Source organism: Pleurodeles waltl, chromosome 1_2 (assembly GCF_031143425.1).
Source record: "Pleurodeles waltl isolate 20211129_DDA chromosome 1_2, aPleWal1.hap1.20221129, whole genome shotgun sequence".
In the NCBI taxonomy this organism is placed as follows: Eukaryota; Metazoa; Chordata; class Amphibia; order Caudata; family Salamandridae; genus Pleurodeles; species Pleurodeles waltl.
The window spans coordinates 337,727,405-337,747,061 of record NC_090437.1 but is presented as its reverse complement, the minus strand read 5'-3'; the positions used below and the strand labels follow the sequence as shown (position 1 = coordinate 337,747,061).

The window sequence follows — 19,657 nt, the reverse complement described above, 5'->3', positions numbered from 1 at the left end:
ATGGTCAGAGGCAATCACCAAGCACTGGACGGCCATGAGCCACATGACCTCTGTACATCTGATTTAAGACTCACCAAATTATAACTCATGGGGAGAGAAAGCCTGATAAATGACTATACCAGAATTTCCATAAACACAGCAAATTTCTCACCTCTCATACAAGGGTGACGAATATGATCCCCTCTATTTCCTTTGAAAGCTGAAAAAGGAAACCAGCAAAGTCTGATGCGGATCCATTTCTGTGGTCAGGCACCATTGTTGCCCTGAAGACATTTGCACAAACTTGTGACTTTTTTCAGATAAACCAGCATGGAATATTTGACTCATGAGCCTCATAGTGTTGTTCTACAAGAGTGGCCCTTTCCAGTAATTTAATACATTGATATTTGGAACACGTGCAAATGTTACAGATCTACAAACTGTAGCATAATATCTATTTTCTTAGAAACGGATCCACTACTTACAGCTTGTATTTGCTCTGTCTCATTAAACAGACTATTTCAGGGAGTAACATGTTAATCAAACCTGCTCTTCCTTTTTAAATGAGGAATAGGTCACTCACTTAGGTTTTCGGGTGTGCGTGGGATTTGCTTCTTTGTTAAAAATGGATCTGAAGACAATGCTCCTATAATGTCCTCTATGGTAATTCCCTTCTCTGATGCAGTGTTGCGTGATTCATCTAAAATTTCAGCCACCACCTAAATCAGAAAATGACATTGAAAAAACAGATGTGTAAAGTTGTGTTTTAGCCAAGAACACAAAATACAATATTAGTTAAGAGAATACCTGCTCTCCCCGCATGTACTGGCAACAGCTCATATTATTAAAACAGAAGTTATTATATTTGGTCAGGTCGGAATACATTAATTCTCCACTGGAGACACATCAAAAAGCTGCATTTCAATGTCAGACAACAATTGCTAATTAAATCAATGAGCCTGCCAAACACCAAACGTAGTTTCAGTATACACTATTATTGCAAGTGAATGTTGCTACGTTAATCCTTCTCTAAGAGGTGATTGTGCACAGATTAGCAGAACGTTTTTTTTTTTTTTTTTAAAAACGGTCTTGGGTCATTCAATCACAAGTACATTTTGTGTCTTGCTGTGCACAAGATGAGTAACACTATTTTCATTCTGGACTTATGGACTCTTACCAGCTATTAATGAATGGGGGACTGTGCTAAATTTAGAATAGACCTTGCATATTATACCTAAAATGCCCTTGCGCAATCAAGTGCATACTTGTGATGTGAATATATTCCCATGGCGGTTCAGTATCTATGGAATACACATTGTCAGATATGTCGAATTTACGCCTTGTTGTGACGCCACACTCCATTGTAAGAAATGGTACTGTTGGATGAGTTAACAGTTAACCAATTATGAATAGTGATTACTATTACAAAACTCAAATTCATGATGATCGCTTTATCTGGTCCTAATTAGGTACCTCTTCAGGCCTGGCATTAAGTACATAACTTCTTGCAATTTCACTCTTGGTGTCACTCTAATGTCACAGGTGAGGCGCTCCACATAATTAAGGCCAATATTAATTGTGTACACTAACTGCTTACCTGCAATTACTGACTGGTGTACTTACAATAACGTTTATAGGTCACCATTGGGCCACAGATGCAAACAAGTCGGCACTTTCACATCGTAAGGTAGTGATCCCTTGCAAAACTACTCCAGCCTTATAGGTCAATACTAATCTTGACTACTAACTCCAACGATAGTGAGTCGGAATAGGTGTCCCTTGAAGAGACTGCAAAAGATGTTTAAAAGTTGTTGACAATCATCCGTGCACACACTCAGAAATTACAAATATATAATTTAATTATGGGCCAATTTATGCTCATGAAATCCAAGGTAGTGCTGTTGCATGCATTCTAAACACACAGCATATATACTTTGCTCACTGTTCATTTCCACCTTCCCGTCGTTTATTCCTTCTCACTGGGGGCACGCTGCACCTGCTTTCAAAAGTTTGGTAACATCTATGTCATAATGCTATTTTTCTTGGCATATTATACATTAAAATTGTTTGAGGTTTTATCAAAAGGAGCATGGAAAGGATAGGGCCTTTGTTAGACAATCACTCAACGTTGCCAATTAACTCGTTTTTGGGTGGTCATCCCCATTTTTTATGGGTGAGTGCAAAGTGCTCCGTCCCATTCTGTAATCTCTTTGGCCTTCCAACCACATCCATGTCACTTACATTGGTTTGTGGGCTTACCCTTTAAAAACTTTGTTTCATTTGTGAAAGGCATGCATGTGTCATGACTTTTCCGGTGTTTAGCCCATCTACACAGAACCTGTAAACTACTAAAAACATACGAGGCTCGATGTTTTCAGCATGGTGTCCGGACTACTTTATCTGCTTATTTTCCACTCAGTGCAATCGCGCTGCATTTTACATAGTGCGATCGCACTGCGTTTTTTTCTTCTTTACAATGCTAATAGCTCTAACTCGAGCAAATGCGAGACCCGTTGCATTGAAAATGCTTGTTTCTATTTTTTGGAGGATTCACCCGCTGTTAATTTTGAACGCTAATACACCTATCAAGTACCCGGTGCATGTGTTCGGACCCTAAAACATGTCAATACGGCTTACAACCGGATAGGCACATTTAACTTTCATATAAGGCCAGAATATATGGTGAAGAAAAACACCCGTTATGTAAACTTAAATACCACTTGAACTACAGGACCTAAAGCGTCATCCACTATAGTGGCAGTGAAAACATGGCTTCAAATCTACCCTGTGCAGCCTGACAACAGCAGCTTAAAGTCTGCTGCCAAGACCTGTCAAAAATCACCGTATGGAGAGGTAACAAAATCTGATTTGAAGTATTAAACAAGTCACCACTAAGTGCACTTTGTTGCCCACAAGGTAGAGTGGATAATATTTCAGAGTGGAAAATGTGTGACCTTAGAAATTCATGTTCCCACAGTGATTACGCCAAAAATGACATTGTCACTGTTCAGGTTGTAGGTGGTTCATAGGAAAAGTCAAAGTATAAATGATACACTTAAATCTATAACCTTTGCCCCTCACTAGTTGCAGCTCCATTCATGAATTATTTTATAATAATTAAAAATCCAATCTAATGGTAAAGCCTGAATTTCATTAACTATATTGGTAATGCAACTTTTAGAAAGTTACCTTTGCCCTGCCTGAAGGTGCGGAAAGCTAATGTGCACTAATTATGGATTAGGTAATAAACAAGTGAAAACTGGTCCCATAGGGTAGGTGAAGACGGGTTTGGTGGATCCAGGAACTTAGCTTCAAAGAGGGGTGCTTTTGAAAAGCAAACATTTATTGACACTTGGAAAGGCCACAGCTTTAGTCCAATTAGTCAAACTGGCACAGAACCCAATGGGAGGAATTCTAGCCCCAAAACCGGTTTGAGTGACTAGAGAGATCAGGGCTGGGGATTACCTAGGCCACGCTGCTCTGTGGGGCACATACGCTCTGAACAAAGAAAGAAGAGTTTCCCAATCTTATTTCGAGACTGGGGGCACTGGTGTTTTTTTTTGCACTAGAGCAGGCAGGAACTGCTGCGAAAGTGGGTAGGGCTGCCCCAGTGAATTTTTACCCCTAAGGTTATTGAGTACACGGACCCTCCCCAACCTCCCTCCCTCCCTCAATACCAGGTATATATCAAGCCCCACAAGGCACCCCCAGAGAAGACTTACTGGACCTGTGGAAGATCAGAAAAGGATTGGAATGCAGTCTTTGACCCGAAAAAAGCAGTGAAGGACTGAACTGGCTCTCTTGTACCCATGAAAAAGAAATGGACTCAAAGGGCAGTTGGCTCACCTGTGTTGCTACAAGGATACAAGCTGCAAGAGACCTGTTCCTGAAAGTACACAGCTGACCAGGTGTCACCGGACTTTGCTGTAGGCCTCTCCTGGACACCCTTAAAGCTTATGTACACTCCCACGTGGACCTTAGAAGTGTTCTCCTGTGATGGAATGGGAACCAGAAGAAAATCTGGAAACTTTGAAAAACTTTTCACCCAGAGCTTCTGGGAGACCTGCAGGGAAAAAGTATCTGACCAGAAGTTCCAGAGTTGGACTGAATTTGGCACCGAGGCTCACAATAATTTTCAGCTAGAAAGCTTCAAGACTCCATGGGGACTTAACCTGCTTCAAGTATCCGACCTCTGGTTCCAAATAGGCAGCTATAATATCAGCAGCAGCCACTCAGGGAGGACTTTTCTTCTCAAAAAGTGACAAAGTCCCTTTGTGTATTAGGACTTAGAAATCTATTGGAACTTTCGGACTTCCAGACTTAACAGGACCAATCCACTTCTTGCATCTGATCAAGCTCTCTCACGGTTGCCCTCAAATCGCATCTAGGTCCTGGTCCACAGCTTCAATAGACTATCATTGGCACTTTGTGCTTTTTGGCTCTATTTTTCCATAAACCTTTAAAAGCTCATATCTCCAGTTCCCCTTATTGCATTTTTGTCATAGTGGTCTTCTACTCAAACTTTTTCTCTTTTTTGAAAATTTGGTTGTCAAATTTGATTGCGTTTTGTAGGACTTTCTACTGTGTACGCACTGCTTACATACTTTACACATTGTTTTTGATTTAAGCCTGAGTGCTTCGTGTCACATTAGCAGGGATTGAGCATAGGTTAATTTTACTTTATTTGTATGCCATCTCCTTTGAGGTGCATACTTGTCCACCACAAATAAATGCTTTCCTACACTCCAGCACGTAACTTTTAAGTCCACCCAAGCTTTCCAGCCAGGGTTTACGAGAATTGATGGTGTGTGTGTGTGCTCCCAATACCAGAGACTAGCTCCCTTTGAGTACTGGTACCCCAAGCCCAATTTGAGCCTCTTCTCCACAGGTACTTTTCCCCATTGACTTTCGCGTCCAGCATCAGAGTCTACCACTGCTAGAAGCAACTCTGCACCCGGACACAGCAGGGCAGGTAAACCCAAACTGTTGGTGCTTCCTAAGACCTTGGCCCCTACTTACCTTAAGTACAGAAGAACAACCCTGTAAGTTGTTTGCAAGTGACCCTATGCAGTGTATTTTCTCCCCACAGGACAACATTACTGCGTTTGAAGCTCATGCCTTAGATTGGACAGATGTATTTTCTATACTTTGAAACATCGCTAAATTAAAAAGTACTTACCTGATCTTGTAGATTCTGGTGACTAAGATTATATAAACATCAGTTATTTTTTTCTAAGTTGGTGTTGGAATTCCTTATTTGAGTGTGTCTCATTTATGGACTCTGATAGTGTAACAGATGCCCAACACTCCCCTCTGGTAAGCCTAAGCCTGCTCAGCCACACTACCAGAAATAGAGCACCTTGGGATAGTTAAGGCAAGCTCTGTCCACTGATTGGGAATACCTGGATACTCTGCACCTCATTTTAGTACACTATATACAGAGCCAACTTCTAACATTTGGTAGCACAGCAGTGGGATAAAAGACTTTGCATTTCTTGTACCACACTGTTATTAAGTATTTCCACTAAGGAATCCATAATTGACTTTGGTCAAAATAAATTCCAATTTCCTTTCCCCCTCCGACTTTTTTCTAAAGAGCCAGCTTCCGACAAGAAGCATTTAATGAGTGCTATGGTATTGTCCAGCCCTCCCTCCTCCCTGGCCAAGGTGCAGGCCAAAGGCTGCGGGAGAATGTCGTCCCACTGCAGCAGCACAGTAAAAAGTATCTTGGGCGGTCCTTCGCCACAGTTTGGAAGAGGCGCTTATAAGCACGGTGGTATGGTCAAGCCCTCCTCCTCTGGGGCCAAAGTGCAGGGCAAAGGGTGCTGGGGGAAGTGGTCCACCCCTGCAGCACAGTAAAAAGGATATTGGGTGTTCTACAGTTGTACTAAATGCTACACAGTCCCAATAAACAGACAGGTTGGTCTATTTTAGCACAGTTCCCCTATAAGGAGCTCCACTTACCGCGATCCACTGTAAAACCACTCTCCCCTTCCCCCTCGTACTCCCTTCGAGGTGGCTACCAAACTATGCGTTCCGCCTCATAAGAAGGGGACAGGCCCGTAGTTAAATGCATACCTAACCCTGCTTCCTTAGATAATGGGGGTACAAGTTTTAAGTCCACCTTCTCCTCTGCTAAAAAGAGGAGCACTACAGCTTGTCTAGTGCAGAGATTATTGGGTTGCAAAGAATGGCAGGCATCCATGGTCATGCCTGCTCTACATCAGTCTGTGGAGCCATGGAGCAGGGGCAGGCCCAGCCCTGGTGAACTAAAAAGGTGCGATGAAGCACCCCATCATGGGCCAATAACAGGTGAATGTTGGGTAGGAAACCAATTAAACCCCTTCTTCAGGTCTATAATGCCAAATGTCTGCCACATCTTATGGTAGCAATATCTTGGGTTTAATGGTCAAGGAAAACACATTTGCTAGATGCCTATTTGGTGTCCCGCAAATCACTTCAACTTTTGTAGTCAATGAGAAGCTAGGTCATAAATACATTTCAGAGATCATCACTTTAAGACCACTGCTAAGGTGGTTATCGGTGTAGTACGAAAGGAAGACAAACCCTGAAGAGAATGAACATCAGCGATTGTCTCTCTGGATAATGTAAGAGTGATTTCAAAAAGTTGAATTTCTTTGAGTCGCCCAAACTTCTATTTGTGCCCTGATAAGATAATTAAAGGAGACTGAGTGGGTTAACAAATTTACCATGCATGCTGCTGCTCTTAGGGAAAGTGTTACATTACAAAAACTTGTTGCACACGCTTACTGTTTATTAAAAAACTTTACCCTCATCTGATGCATATCTGACCTGGGTGACCAATGCTTATTGCCAGTCACTGACAAGGTTTAGGCTTCATCTTTTTTTAACCATTAAGGAGGGAAAAGTCTGCGGAAAGGGTTAGGGAAATCATAGTGGCAGGAGGGGTTTTGGATGAGTCAAAGGTGAGCTAAATGGGGGAGAATTTAGAAGGGTTGTTTGGGAAATCATGCAGTAAACCAAGGTTTGGGTGAGCTAGATGTGGAAGAGGAGGGAAGAGCCTGGGCAGGGTTATTTTTTAGATGAAAGTAGTAGAATGGGTTTGGGATGAGTCAGAGTGGGATGGAGGATAGATTGACGGAGACATGACATATGGTGATAGGTAGACAAAGTAAAGCTTACAAGAGAGTACATTTAGATTATTTATAATTTTTTATATATATATATATATATATGTATACATACACACTTTTTAAATCATTTTTATTTAATTTATTTATTATTTTTTATTTAATTTACTTATTTATAATTTGAATTTTATTTACAGATTTTATTTGTATTTAATTTTTCTCTAGTACAGTAGGACGAGTAATAAATAGATATGTTAATACATAGTGAGGGAATATATGTTCAAGGATATAGTAATGGGTATAAAAATAAGAAAAGTCTTATTGTATAAACAGACTTTCAAGATTTGTAAATTGTAGAGTGTACTTTTCTAACATGTATTTCTTTCCTCAAATTTTGAATAGTGAAATGCTTATAATAAAACATTTGATCAGTGCGATCTAAAAACGAGAGCAGGGATTCATAAGTATCTAATATAACAACTTATCTAGGAGCTATGCAATGATCTGAACATGTTAAGCACAGAAAAACACATGTATCTATACATACACACAATCTATACACATCCACCTACATATTTAATCGTGAGTAAATATACATTTGTTAAACAGGTATAAAGAGTATGTGTGTAATTTATTGTAATGACAGTAGCGTTAGATATTTCCTAAAGAACTATACATATAGAGAATATAAACATAATTGGATAAATATTTGTCAACACAGGATTATGCAGTCCATTGCTGTTTGAATATGGTGGTTATGAAGAAAAGAGCCAACTCTTGAGTAGTCTTCTGAAGACAAGATCTGTGGATCTTATATCTGGAGGTAATGAATACCATAGTTTGGCTGCTTGGACAGAGAAGGATGTACCACTTAGTCTTCCTTGTATGGTGGTGTTCTAAGGCAGGGTGCCAATCTTGAGCAGAGGTTTCTTTGTTGAATGTATTTGGTTATTTTGTTTCTGATAAAATGCAGTCCTGTTCCGTGTATAGTTTTGTGGGTTATACAAAGCAGCTTCTGGCAATGGGTAACCAGTGTAGTGCTCTCAAGGCAGGGGAGATGTGGGCTTGTGGCTTTACATGTAATAGTAGCCTGGCAGCAGAGTTCTGAATACGTTGTAGCTTTTTGATAATAGATAGAGATGATTCATGGTAGAGGCCATTGGCATAATCCAGTTTGGATAGTACAAGAGATAGTAGCATGCACCCTGTGTGGAAATCGGAGGTGGGGCAGATGCGTCGCAGTCTTCAAGATGATGAAGCTCGTTTGTGCTAATTTGTCCACTTTGGCATTCAATGTTAATTTGGAGTCCATGGTAATTCCAAGGTTTTTAACTTCCTCAGATAATTGAGGAGATGGGCTGAGATAGTCAGGCCAGGACCACAGTGGGTCAATTATTCCCTTTCGGGTACTCTTTCCTTGCATTCATAATGAAAAAATGCAGCCATCAGAATGCAAGAAAGATAATGGGACAGAGTGAGATGCTTCCTTACGATTTTGTGCCTAATTGGGCGCGTTTATGCATTGTGTGTGTGTGTGTGTGTGTGTGTGTGTGTGTGAAGAGGAACACGTCCGAACCGTGTGTGTGTGTGTGTGTGTGTGTGTGTGTGTGTGTGTGTGTGTGTGTGTGTGTGTGTGTGTGTGTGATTGAGTGAGTGAGAAGAGGAACACGTCCGAACCCGATGGCGGAAAGAAAACAATCTAAGATGGCGTAGACGCCCATGCGCAATGAAGCCGAAATGGGAGGAGTCCCTTGATCTTGTGACTCGAATAGACTTCTTCGAAGAAAAACAACTCGTAACACTCCAAGCCCAACACTATCAGGTGCAGTAATGCTTTTTGGTGTTGGGTTTTCCACAGTCAGCAGCTCTAACGGTTTCTCTTGAGTGCCTGCAGGAGAGTAGGACAGATACTCCTCAGGAGATGCTGGCTGTTCCTTGAAGTGGTGGCAGTCCTCCCAGGCTTTTGGAGGAAAAGCAACTGCAGGGCGATTCAACTTTGGTGCAATTGTCGAGGACAGCAGGCAGGCCAGTGGGGTTGGGGCAAGTCAGTTGCCGCTCCTCGGTTTTTGCATTTTGCGGCTCTCCGGTTTCCTCCTTAATTTGGTAGAATGTGTTTTCCTGGTGCCAGGGGCTCCCCTAAATACTATATTTAGGGGCGTTAGAGAGTGAAGCGTACTAGCCAATGGGCTTAGTTACCCTTGGGGTCACTACACCCTCTATATGACCACTTTCTGTGGGGAGTGGACGTAACCCTGTCCTAGAGCTCCTAATTGTGCCATCACCAAGATGCGCACCTTAGAGGTGTGTCTGGCATGGGTGTACTCCACGCCTCCTAGCATAGCTAATTTCCCCTCTGCCCTGGGGCCAAATGGGCATTTGGGCACAGGGTGGCATCCTGTGGGTCTGAGGGATGCCGGGCTTGCATATCAATGGCAGCAGGGTCTTTGAAGTCCCTGGCCTTAGTATGCTTAATTACTAGCCATCCTACTGGAGGAAGTGTAAACACCTTCCTCCGAAGCAGGCATTGTTTCTGGCCTCAGAGTGAGGGTTCTCACCTGCAGGGTGTCAGAAATTGCCTGTTGTGACACCCTGGATTGTACCAGTCAGCCAGCACACTAGAGGGCTAGTAGGATTCAGGGGGTACTTCCAAGGCACCCTCTGGGTGCATGTATTAACAAATCTCTCTCTGGAATCAGTAAGGTTTTATTAATACGAGGTATTTGATACCAAACACCATAGGTTTTAGTGAAGCCATTATGTAGCTGGGTAACTAGTTTTCACCACTGCCCAGTACATGCCTCAAGATGGCTTCCCTGTTCACTTGTAATGTCTTAAGAATTGGCTTAGACATCACAGGGGCATATCTGCTCAGCATAATGACCCCTGCTTTTGAGATGTAAGGCCTGCTGTAGGGGTGACTCACATATATTACATGCAGTGTCTGCAGGCATGGGGCACAGGATGTGTGCCATGTCTTGTTTTCACTTTTGTCTGCACCATGTCATGCAGCCTGCAAAGTCCGCTTGTGTGGTGAGGGGTCCTTTCGGGTGGCACAATGCAAGCTGCAGCCCTTAGGGACCCTCTTTAGTACTTATGCTCTAGGTACCAGGGATAACTATTTATTAGGGACTTACCGGGTTGCTAAATATACTACCAATCGGAGATCAATTGCACTGTTTTATGGGAAGAGATCTAGCATTAGGGACCCAGTTAGCAGGAACCCAGAGCACTTGATCAAAACTGCATCAAAAACCAAGCAAGAAGTGGGTGGTAACCATGTAAAAAAGGGGCACTTTCCTGCAATCCACATGACACTAGGATCCTCCCACAGCTTGCTTTGATGCAGTCCACATTCTTTAAATGTCACAGTTGTTGGGGAAGAGCTGGGTGCCTCTCCACCTTGACAGTCTCAGCCTAAAGAATGGAGAACAAGCACACACAGACTCTCCCCTCAGCAGGCAGACAAGCTTTTATGTGCTTAATGGCAGACACCCACTCCTTCAATAGAAAGCAAAGCCCTTTCACCTTCAGGAGACTGGCATTTAGGCAGACACAAGCCCTGGTGTGGAGCATTTTTTCCCTTGTTACAAAGGACTTGAGATTGAAGGAGGTTCGGATCCTATGTCTTGTTCTGTATAACTGGTTAGGGCTGGCTCTTCCATCAGATATTCTCCTCGGGCTGCTTCAGAAACCGCCTTTGTGTACAATGATACTTCTCACATCAGGTGAGAGTGAGGCAGACTCCAACCTGGTGCACCCAGTACAGCGGCGCAAAGAAGTGTGAGGGTTTCTGCACCTGGCTATCACCCCAACTGAAGGAGTAAACAAGGATAGACAAGAAGGAAGAAATCTCACCTCTGACAATAAAGACTTCAGTCCCACTCCTCGCCTCTACCATCCATAAAATGGTAGTGCTAAGGAAGATAAATTATCAGCTCCTTACAAAATAGAATCTTCATGGAATTTCTGCTGGTAGCCCTGTTTCTATGCTCCTCACTTCTATGACTGGATCCCTTCCCTCCGGCGACAAGAAACACAGACAGTACTCTTCCAAACACAAAAGGGGTAGCGATTATATCAGGGGAAATGTGAGAATGCAAGAATAGGACATCTTATCAACTGAATTTCTGTCAATGTTTCAATTCTAAATTTAAATCATTGTGCAGTAAAACATTCTGCAAAACACCCTCTGAATCGCTGAATAGTATGGGTAATCCCAAGTTCCTACCTGTAAAAATAATCACCATTTCTAAACTTAGTATGTTGGAGACATTTTTTTTTTTTTTTTTTTTTTTAAACGCAACGGTTTCCTTCATAGTCATTTTTTTTAAATTATATTTTATCATATGAATTGCTCCACAATGAAAGTTTAGCTGCAGCTCTGTTGTTGGCTTTTGATATCACTTGAATTTGGACAACCATCGAACACTAAAAAAAATCAATGCGACTAAAAAAAAAAAACAAAAAAAAAAAAAAAAGGCCTCTGGCGTACAGATATGTTACTTTTGTTAATTGGCTAATCAACCAAAGAAACCACTGAAGAAAATTTCAGCTTTATCATGTTCAAGTTTTTTTACATTGTTTTTTATTTCAACCATTAGTTTCCTTGGGAAAACCTGATTTTATATTATATATATGGAAAATGTTACTTATTATTAGACATCTATTCGTAGCAAGTAGTGCTGTAGATTCACATGCTATACATAAGCTTGTCACTAAGTGTTGGGTTCGAAGAGCTACAACTTGTTTTTCTTCAAAGAAATTTGAGTCACAGGATTGAGTGACTCCCCCCCTCTGTATTACTGCGCATGGGCACAGAGTCCCTTGTTAGATTGTTTCTCCACAGGCGGGAAAGTGAAGTAGTGAAAACAGAATAGTACAGAAAAGATGTCCATGCATTGTATGTATATATGTACAATATTTACACGATAATAAATTGCAAGGGCCACACGCTTCCGGGGTAGGACGCATGTGAATCTACACTGCTTCATGCCACGAACAGAGGTCTACTGGTAAGTAACATTTTCCGATCGATGGCATGAGTGGCTGTAAATACGCATGCTATGCATAGACTGTAAAACAGTCCCTCCACGAAGCGGTGGCTAGCATGCAGGAGTTGCAATTGTTTGAGTGTCTTTAGTACTGCTTGCCCGACATTTGCCTGCTGACGTGCAAAAACATCAACACAATGTTTGTAAAGTTATGTGGTGTAGACCATGTAGAAGCTTTACAAATATCTTCTATACCAATGTTACCTAAAAATGCCATAGTTGCACCTTTTTTCCCTAGTGGAGTGTGCTCTAGGTAGTGTAGGCAATTGTCGTTTGGCTTTGTGATAGCAAGTTTGAATACATTTGACAATCCATCTAGCTGTACTTGCTTTAGATATAGATTGTCCTTTATGGAGCTTTGAAAAGGCCACAAAACTGGTATTTTGTTTTCCGAAAGTCTTTGGTTCCATCTATATAATACGTAAAAGGATTTTTTTTTTTATTTACATCAAGAGTGTGTAGAGCGCTTTCTGCTACATAATCTGGTTTACGAAATGAACTGGCAATTCTATTGACCTATTCATATGGAACTGTGGAACTACTTTTGGATTAGTACTTATTACAATTTTTGTATTGTGAATTTGTAAGAAAGGTTCTTCCAAGGTTAAAGCCTGGAGCTCATTCACATGCCTAAGGGAAGTGATGGCGACCAAAAAGGCTATTTTCCATAACAGAAATTGTAAAGAACAGGAATGTAGTGGCTCAAAAGGAGGACCCATAAACCTTGTGAGAATAATATTAAGATTACAGGAGGGTGCTGGAGGTACCCTTGGTAGAATGACTTAGTCCTTCCATAAATGCCTTAACAAGAACTCTAAACAAAGTAGTAAGCTGCCTGTTCTGAAAATATGCAGCTATAGCTGATAAGGGAAGACAAATATAGGTATAAGCAAGATTTGCTTTTTGTAAACATAGTAAGTAACCGACAATCTGTTGAATTGTTGGTTTAAGAGGTTCAATGTTTTTTTAATTGACAAAAGTAAACAAAAAATTTCCATTTTGTCACATTACAATGTCTAGTTGTGGGTTTACGTGACTCCCTAAGAATATGTATACATTCTTGTGGTAGGTGTAAGTAACCAAAGTCTATGACCTTAAGAGCCATATCGCTAGGTTGAGGGATTTTGGGTCTGGGTGTCTTATTTGTCAGTGGTTTTGTTTTAGAAGGTCTGGCTTGTTGGGGAGCCTCTGATGTGGAACTACTGAGTTCCAGAAGAATTGGGAAGCATAGTTGACATGCCCATGTAGGACCTAACAGGATCATGGTGAGGGAAGATTTTCAGCTTCCAAACTAGAAAAGGGATGAGTGGGAGAGAGAGGAAGAAACAAAAATGAGTACGCAGATGTTCCTGACCAACACATCCACAGAGCATTTCCTCTGGAGTGTGGGTGAGGATACCTGGAGGCTAAGTTTTGCTATTTTGCGTTCTGAGGTGTGGCAAACAACTATTTCAGGTGTACCCCATTTTAGAAAATATTGATGAAGGACTTGTGGGTATAGTTCCCATTCGAGGAATTCTAAGCTGCTATGCATAGACTGCTAAGCAGGTCTGCAAATTGATTGTCCATCCCTGGGAGATGATATGCCACTATGTCAATGTGGTGATGAATCGCACATTTCCATATTGTTTCTGCAAGCTGGGATAGCTGAAGTGATTCTGACTTCCCCTATTTTTGGAGATCGTACATGGCAGTCATGTTGTCTGTACATACCAACACCACCTTGTGTTGGCAGGTGTGGAAGGAATGCTTCCATTGCTAGGAAAACTGCTAAGAGTTCTAGGTGACTGATGTTTAAGGAGTGTTGAGTGATATTCCATAGCCCCTGGATTGTGAGGTTGTGGAAATGAGCTCCCTAACCAGTATGCGAGGTGTCTGTGGTGGGAGTGATCAGAGGCACAGGGTCTGAAATGAGCCACCCTTTCATAAGGTTTGTGGTATTCCTCCACTGCAGAGACAGATGAGCTTGGCGGTTCAACACCACTTGATCTTCCAGGTGACCCTGTGCCTGAGACCATTGACAAGTGAGGCACGGTTGCAGGGGATGCATATGAAGTCTGGCATGCAGTACGATGGTGAAGCAGGACGCCATCATCCCTAGTAGACGCATAAAAGTCCTTAATGTGTATGAATGGCTCTCAATTAGTAGAGCCATCATTCTTTGAAAAGCCTGAATTTGGGCTGAGTTGGGAAAACACTAGTCCTAAGTGTGTACTGAGAATCGCTCCTTGATAGGGTTGTATCCGGAGGGGTTAAAGTTGTGATTTGAGGTAATTGATGGTAAATCCTAAAGTGTGTAGGAAACTGATTGTAAGTTGTGTGAACTTTACATTGTTGGAGAGTACTGGCCTTGATAAGCCAGTCATCCAAGTAAGGAAATACAAGAACTTGTCTTCTGAGTTGTGCAGTCACTATTGCAGGACATTAGATAAATACTCTGGGAGTAGTTGTGATCCCGAAATGTAAGACCTAGAATTGGTAATGTTTTCCTGCAACCACAAATCTGAGGTATTTGCGGTGTGCTGGATGAATGGGAATGTGAAAGTAGGCATCCTTTAGGTCTAACACGGACATGAAATTGCCATTTTGGAGAAGGGGAATGACATCTTGAAGAGTGACCATATGGAAGTGTTCTGACAGGATGTAATGGTTTAAGGGTCTGCGATCTAAGATTGGTCTGAGAGACCCGTCTTTTGGGGTATTAGAAAATAGAGGGAGTAAACTCCTGCACCTTGGTATTGTAATGAAACTGGTTCTATGGCCCCTTTGAGAAGAGGAGAGTACTTTCTCTTTGAGAAGAGTGAGATGTTCTTGAGAAAGTGAGTACGAGGGGGTATGTTTGGCACAGTGGATGTGAGCTCCGAACAGTAACCATTTTGGATAATTGAAAGTACCCATTGATCTGTGGTAGTTTGAGACCATTGTGGGTAAAAGTGGTGTAGTCTGCTGCATACAGGAGTGGGGTGCTGTGGTGGCAGGTAAAGGCAGTCATCGCTTCAGGGTGGATGAAGAGCCTCTAGATGTATATGGCTTTCCTCTGCCTTTTTTATTGTTTCCTCTGTAGGAACCTCTATAATAACCTCTGGAGAATAACTGAGAGGTGGGCTTTGCTTTTGTTAGACTGGTCATTAAAGGAGGACCGAAAGCTTCTTGAGAACCATGGGCGACGAAAGTATCCCTGTGCGTGCTAGCTTGGAGTGCACCTATACCTTTGGCAGTGATCATCTTTATTTAGCTTTTCAAGTGTGGTATCCACTTGTGGGCCAAATACCTGCTATTTACCAAAGGGCATATTTAACACTGACTGCTGTACTGTACTTCTGGTTTAAAGCCTGAGCATCAGAGCCAGGCATGTCATCTAATGATGACGCTGATTTTTTTTGTAAACAAAGTTTATTGCAATTTCAATCAACCAGTGAGCAGGTAAACATAGTATAAGAAAACATACAGTGATCTACATAGACTCTGAGGGCAAGAGCTTTTTCAATCTACACATCTCTGCACTATCAGCAATCTAATGTTGCAACATCTACCCTACCCCCCCATCCCTCAACCTCCCAAACAGTGCCCCACCCCCCAGTGATGATATTGGTAGCATATCTGGACATTTGTATTGTATGTAGGTGTGCTATGAAAGAGTCAACCCTCCGCTCACAATGTGAGAGTGTTTCCCCCGTCTAGTCCAACCGTAGAATCCTGCCCTGGGGTCATTCGTAATGGCACCAATGGATTGGGTCTATTGGCAACTTCACAAAGCATTCAATCAGGGGACTGGACCCAATCGACATTCCTCCTTAAAGGAGTCTAATATCGCATCCCAACCTTGCGCCGCCTCCAGGGGCCGCCAACCCCTTCTGGCCTCACCATGTAGAACAGCGCTCTCGCACCCAGCCCACCTAGTTAGTTCTCTGGACCATTGGGACCGTCTCGGCCCAACTGGATTCTTCCAGGTCATCGCTATTTCCCTCTTGGCCAGTACGTAGGCCAAGTCCCGGAACCTGTTGGTTATTTTGTACTTAGCCGTGCGTGGAAACCAGCCAAGCAGACAATGACCTATTGTGCAGGGGACTTCCCTTCCTATCGCTCCAGCCACCAGTCGGCTCACCTCCGCCCGATACACCTCCGCCGTAGGGCAGCTCCAGAACATATGCCTAAATTCCGCCTTCTCTAGCCCGCATCTTGGGCAATGTACTCCTTCCACTCCAAAGTACCTGCTGATCCGCTCAGGGGTGAGATATGCCCTATGTAGTACATAAAAATTAATCAGCTTAAATCTGGCATTGCTAGTCATTTTGGGGAAGCCCCCCAGAATACGCTCCCAGTCCACATCGGATATAGTCGTGTCCAGGTCTACTTCCCAGGACGATTTGAGCTGAGTCAAAGGTATGGTCCTATCCGCCTGAACCCTGCTGTAGAGATTAGAAACTGCCTTAGAGGTGCCAGAAGAAGTCACCAAATATGTACAGGTTGTTTGTGCAGTGAGCTCTCCGGTCCGTCTCAGCCAATGTTTCCTGATACTAGCCACTACTGAGCCATATAATAAGTACCCTCTCTGTAGTCCGAATTGTGTCCAAAGGACTTCAAACGGCATCAGCGTCCCCTCCTTAAATAGTGCTCCTACCGTCTGTATTCCGGCCTCCACCCAGGACTGGAGTCCACCCCAGTCACCCCGATGGGGCAAAGCTCTTAGGGACAAGAGGGGCAGGTCAGGGGAGTAAGGGGCCTTTACTTTAAGTTTACGTAAGAAGCTCCTCCAACAGCGCGCAAGGACTTTAAATTCAAGGGACTCATGCGTCCCAGTACCCGAACACCCCAACAACAGTTAGTATAATCTAGTCTCTGGGGGAGTAAATGCCTTTACCTCCGACCCTGTCGCTGCTCTGTTGGCTATCCATTGCGCCAACCACTGGAGCTGTGCTGCCAAGTAGTAAGCCTCAAAATCTGGGACTGCTAGGCCTCCATCTGGGGACCGCCTCCGAAGCTTGGCCAGAGCCACTCGCTTCCGTCCACCCCCCCAGATAAAGGCTATGACCATGGATTCCAGTTCCGCAAACATGGCCTTAGGAATCCATACTGGCAGGACCGTGAAGTGATACAGGAGGCGAGGCAACACCACCATTTTAAGGATGGCTACCCTCCCCGCTACAGATAGAGGTAAGGTTTGCCAGAAAGCCATGTTGGAACGGAGGGACCGCAATGAGCCTTTGATATTGCTGTCTATTATATCCTGTGGGTCATGGAAAATCCTGACCCCCAAGTATGAGAGGCATCTTGGAGCCCACTGGACATTTCCCAACTCCAGTGGTGGGGCTACAGCAGCGTTCAAAGGAAACAGGCCGGTCTTGCCCCAATTCACCCGAAGTCCAGAATGCTCACCAAACTGCGAAAGCATCTGTTGGGTTCGGGGAAGGTCTCTGTGTACATCGTCTAAGAAGATCAACAGGTCATCCGCATACAACGCTATCTGATGTCTCTTGCCCCCCCGCCACTATGCCGGGACCCCCACCACCACCACCACGTGCTGCGGCTGCCAATGGCTCCATAGCCAGTGCAAACAGCAGTGGTGATAGGGGACACCCCTGTCTGTTACCCCGCTCAACGACATAAGGTCTGGATATAGTCCGTCCTGTCCGTACCCTAGCAGTGGGCTCAGTATACAACAGTCTGACCCAGGCAATGTATTCAGGTCCGAAACGAAGGCGGGACATCACTGTATAAAGGAAAGCCCACTCCAAGCTATCAAAGGCCTTTTCTATATCGACTGCAAGCACTCCAGGGGCTGGGCTAGTCGAATTCCGATCGTTCATGACCGCTATAAATCTGCGTATGTTATCCGCTGTGTTGCGCCCCGGGATCAACCCTGCCTGGTCAGTATGTATTAGTGTTGCCATGTGGGGGAGTAGCCTAGAGGCCAGTACCTTGCTGAGGATCTTGTAATCCAGGTTCAGCATGGATAAAGGTCTGTATGCCCCGGCTTCCGCAGGATTTTTCCCAGGTTTAAGCAAGGGCACTATTACCGCCTCCCTCGCTGTTGCCGGCAAAATTCCTCCGTCTCTGGCGGATTGATATCGAAGCTTGAGCCTAGGAGCTAACAAATCTATATACATGGCATAGAATTCGATAGGGAGACCATCTGTCCCCGGAGTCTTTCCCCTCGATAGTTCACTAATGGCCCTCCGAATCTCTGGTTGTGTAATGGCGCCCTCAAGTTGTGTCGCAGCGTCCGGTGGTAGTGTCTGCAACTGCAGTCCAGATACATAACTATCGGTGGAGTTACCGTCAGGGCGAAGAGTGCTTTTATATAATCGTTCGTAAAAGGTCATGAGGTGAGAGTTAATTTGCTCCTGCCCGTGAAGGGGATTCCCCCCCTCCGATATTTCCAGGATAGGTGATGTCTTATGCGTTTGCGATACTACCCATGCTAACATCCGACCCGCTTTGTCTCTCTCCCCGTGTGCTCGTGTGATATAGTTTTGGTAGTCGAAGCATCGAAGACGCTCTACACAGTCAGCGACCGTTGCTCTAAGATAGTAGGTTGTAGGAGCGGATTTTCAGGCCTTTTTTTCTCCACCTCTCGCAGCTCACTCTCCGCTTGTTCAGTGTCCCTAAGTAGAGTCCTTCGGACCCCCACCGCTCCCGCAATACAGCGCCCCCGCACCACCACTTTAAAAGCGTCCCATTCAATCAAGGGGTTATTGGTCGAAGCCTCGTTATCTACAAAGTAGTGGGTAATATGTTGTCTCAGCTCCTCCCGAAAGGGTGCGTCTCCTAGGGACTCAGTCTTCAGCCGCCAGGTGGGGATGCGGGAAGGGGGTGAACCCCAGCGTAACTCTAGTAACAGAGGGTTATGATCAGAAATTGTGCGGGTCAGGTATTCACCATTATGCACCTGAGGGAAAATGTCTGGGGAGCAGAAAAACACATCTAAGCGAACATGGAGCTCGTGCCAGGGAGAGAAGTAGGAATAGTCTCTGGTCTCAGGGTGTAGCCGTCTCCAGACATCCACCAGCCCCCAACTCGCCTGCCAGGAGGAGAATAGCCCTGCTACTCTCATCAGAGGGGAATCATGTAACGGAGGGTGGGAGCGATCCCTGGAGGGATCGGCCACACAATTAAAGTCGCCCCCCATCACTAGGGGGAACTGCAAATAGGTGGCTAGGAGGCCCGATAAGCGTGCAAAGAACTCACCCTGGTTCCAGTTCGGGGCATAGACATTGATCAACGCTAGATCTCTTCCCTCCAGTCGACCCCGGATTGCTACAAAACGTCCCTCAGGGTCTATGAGCGTGTCTAATATCTGGAATGGGACCCCGGCTCTGATCCATATCAAGGCACCCCTGGCGAATGCAGAATAAGAGGTATAGTATGCCTGGCCCCTTCACCTTTTCTGCAGTGCTAGCCCTTCAGCCTGGGTTAAATGTGTTTCTTGGAGCAACGCAATCTGAATCCCCCTCCGCTGTAAATGTGAGAACACCTTATATCTCTTAGACATTGTGTGCATGTCCCGTACATTCC

General features: G+C 44.0%; 1 protein-coding gene across 1 annotated transcript in view; it reads right to left on the bottom strand.

The window, feature by feature from the left end:
• HAUS6 (HAUS augmin like complex subunit 6) overlaps nucleotides 1-19,657 on the bottom strand; it is a 356,865-nt gene that overhangs the window by 28,010 nt on the left and 309,198 nt on the right. The window contains exon 18 of the mRNA XM_069239436.1: nucleotides 563-698. Within this exon, the coding sequence (XP_069095537.1) occupies nucleotides 563-698 (136 nt within the window). The remainder of the gene's footprint in view (nucleotides 1-562; nucleotides 699-19,657) is intronic.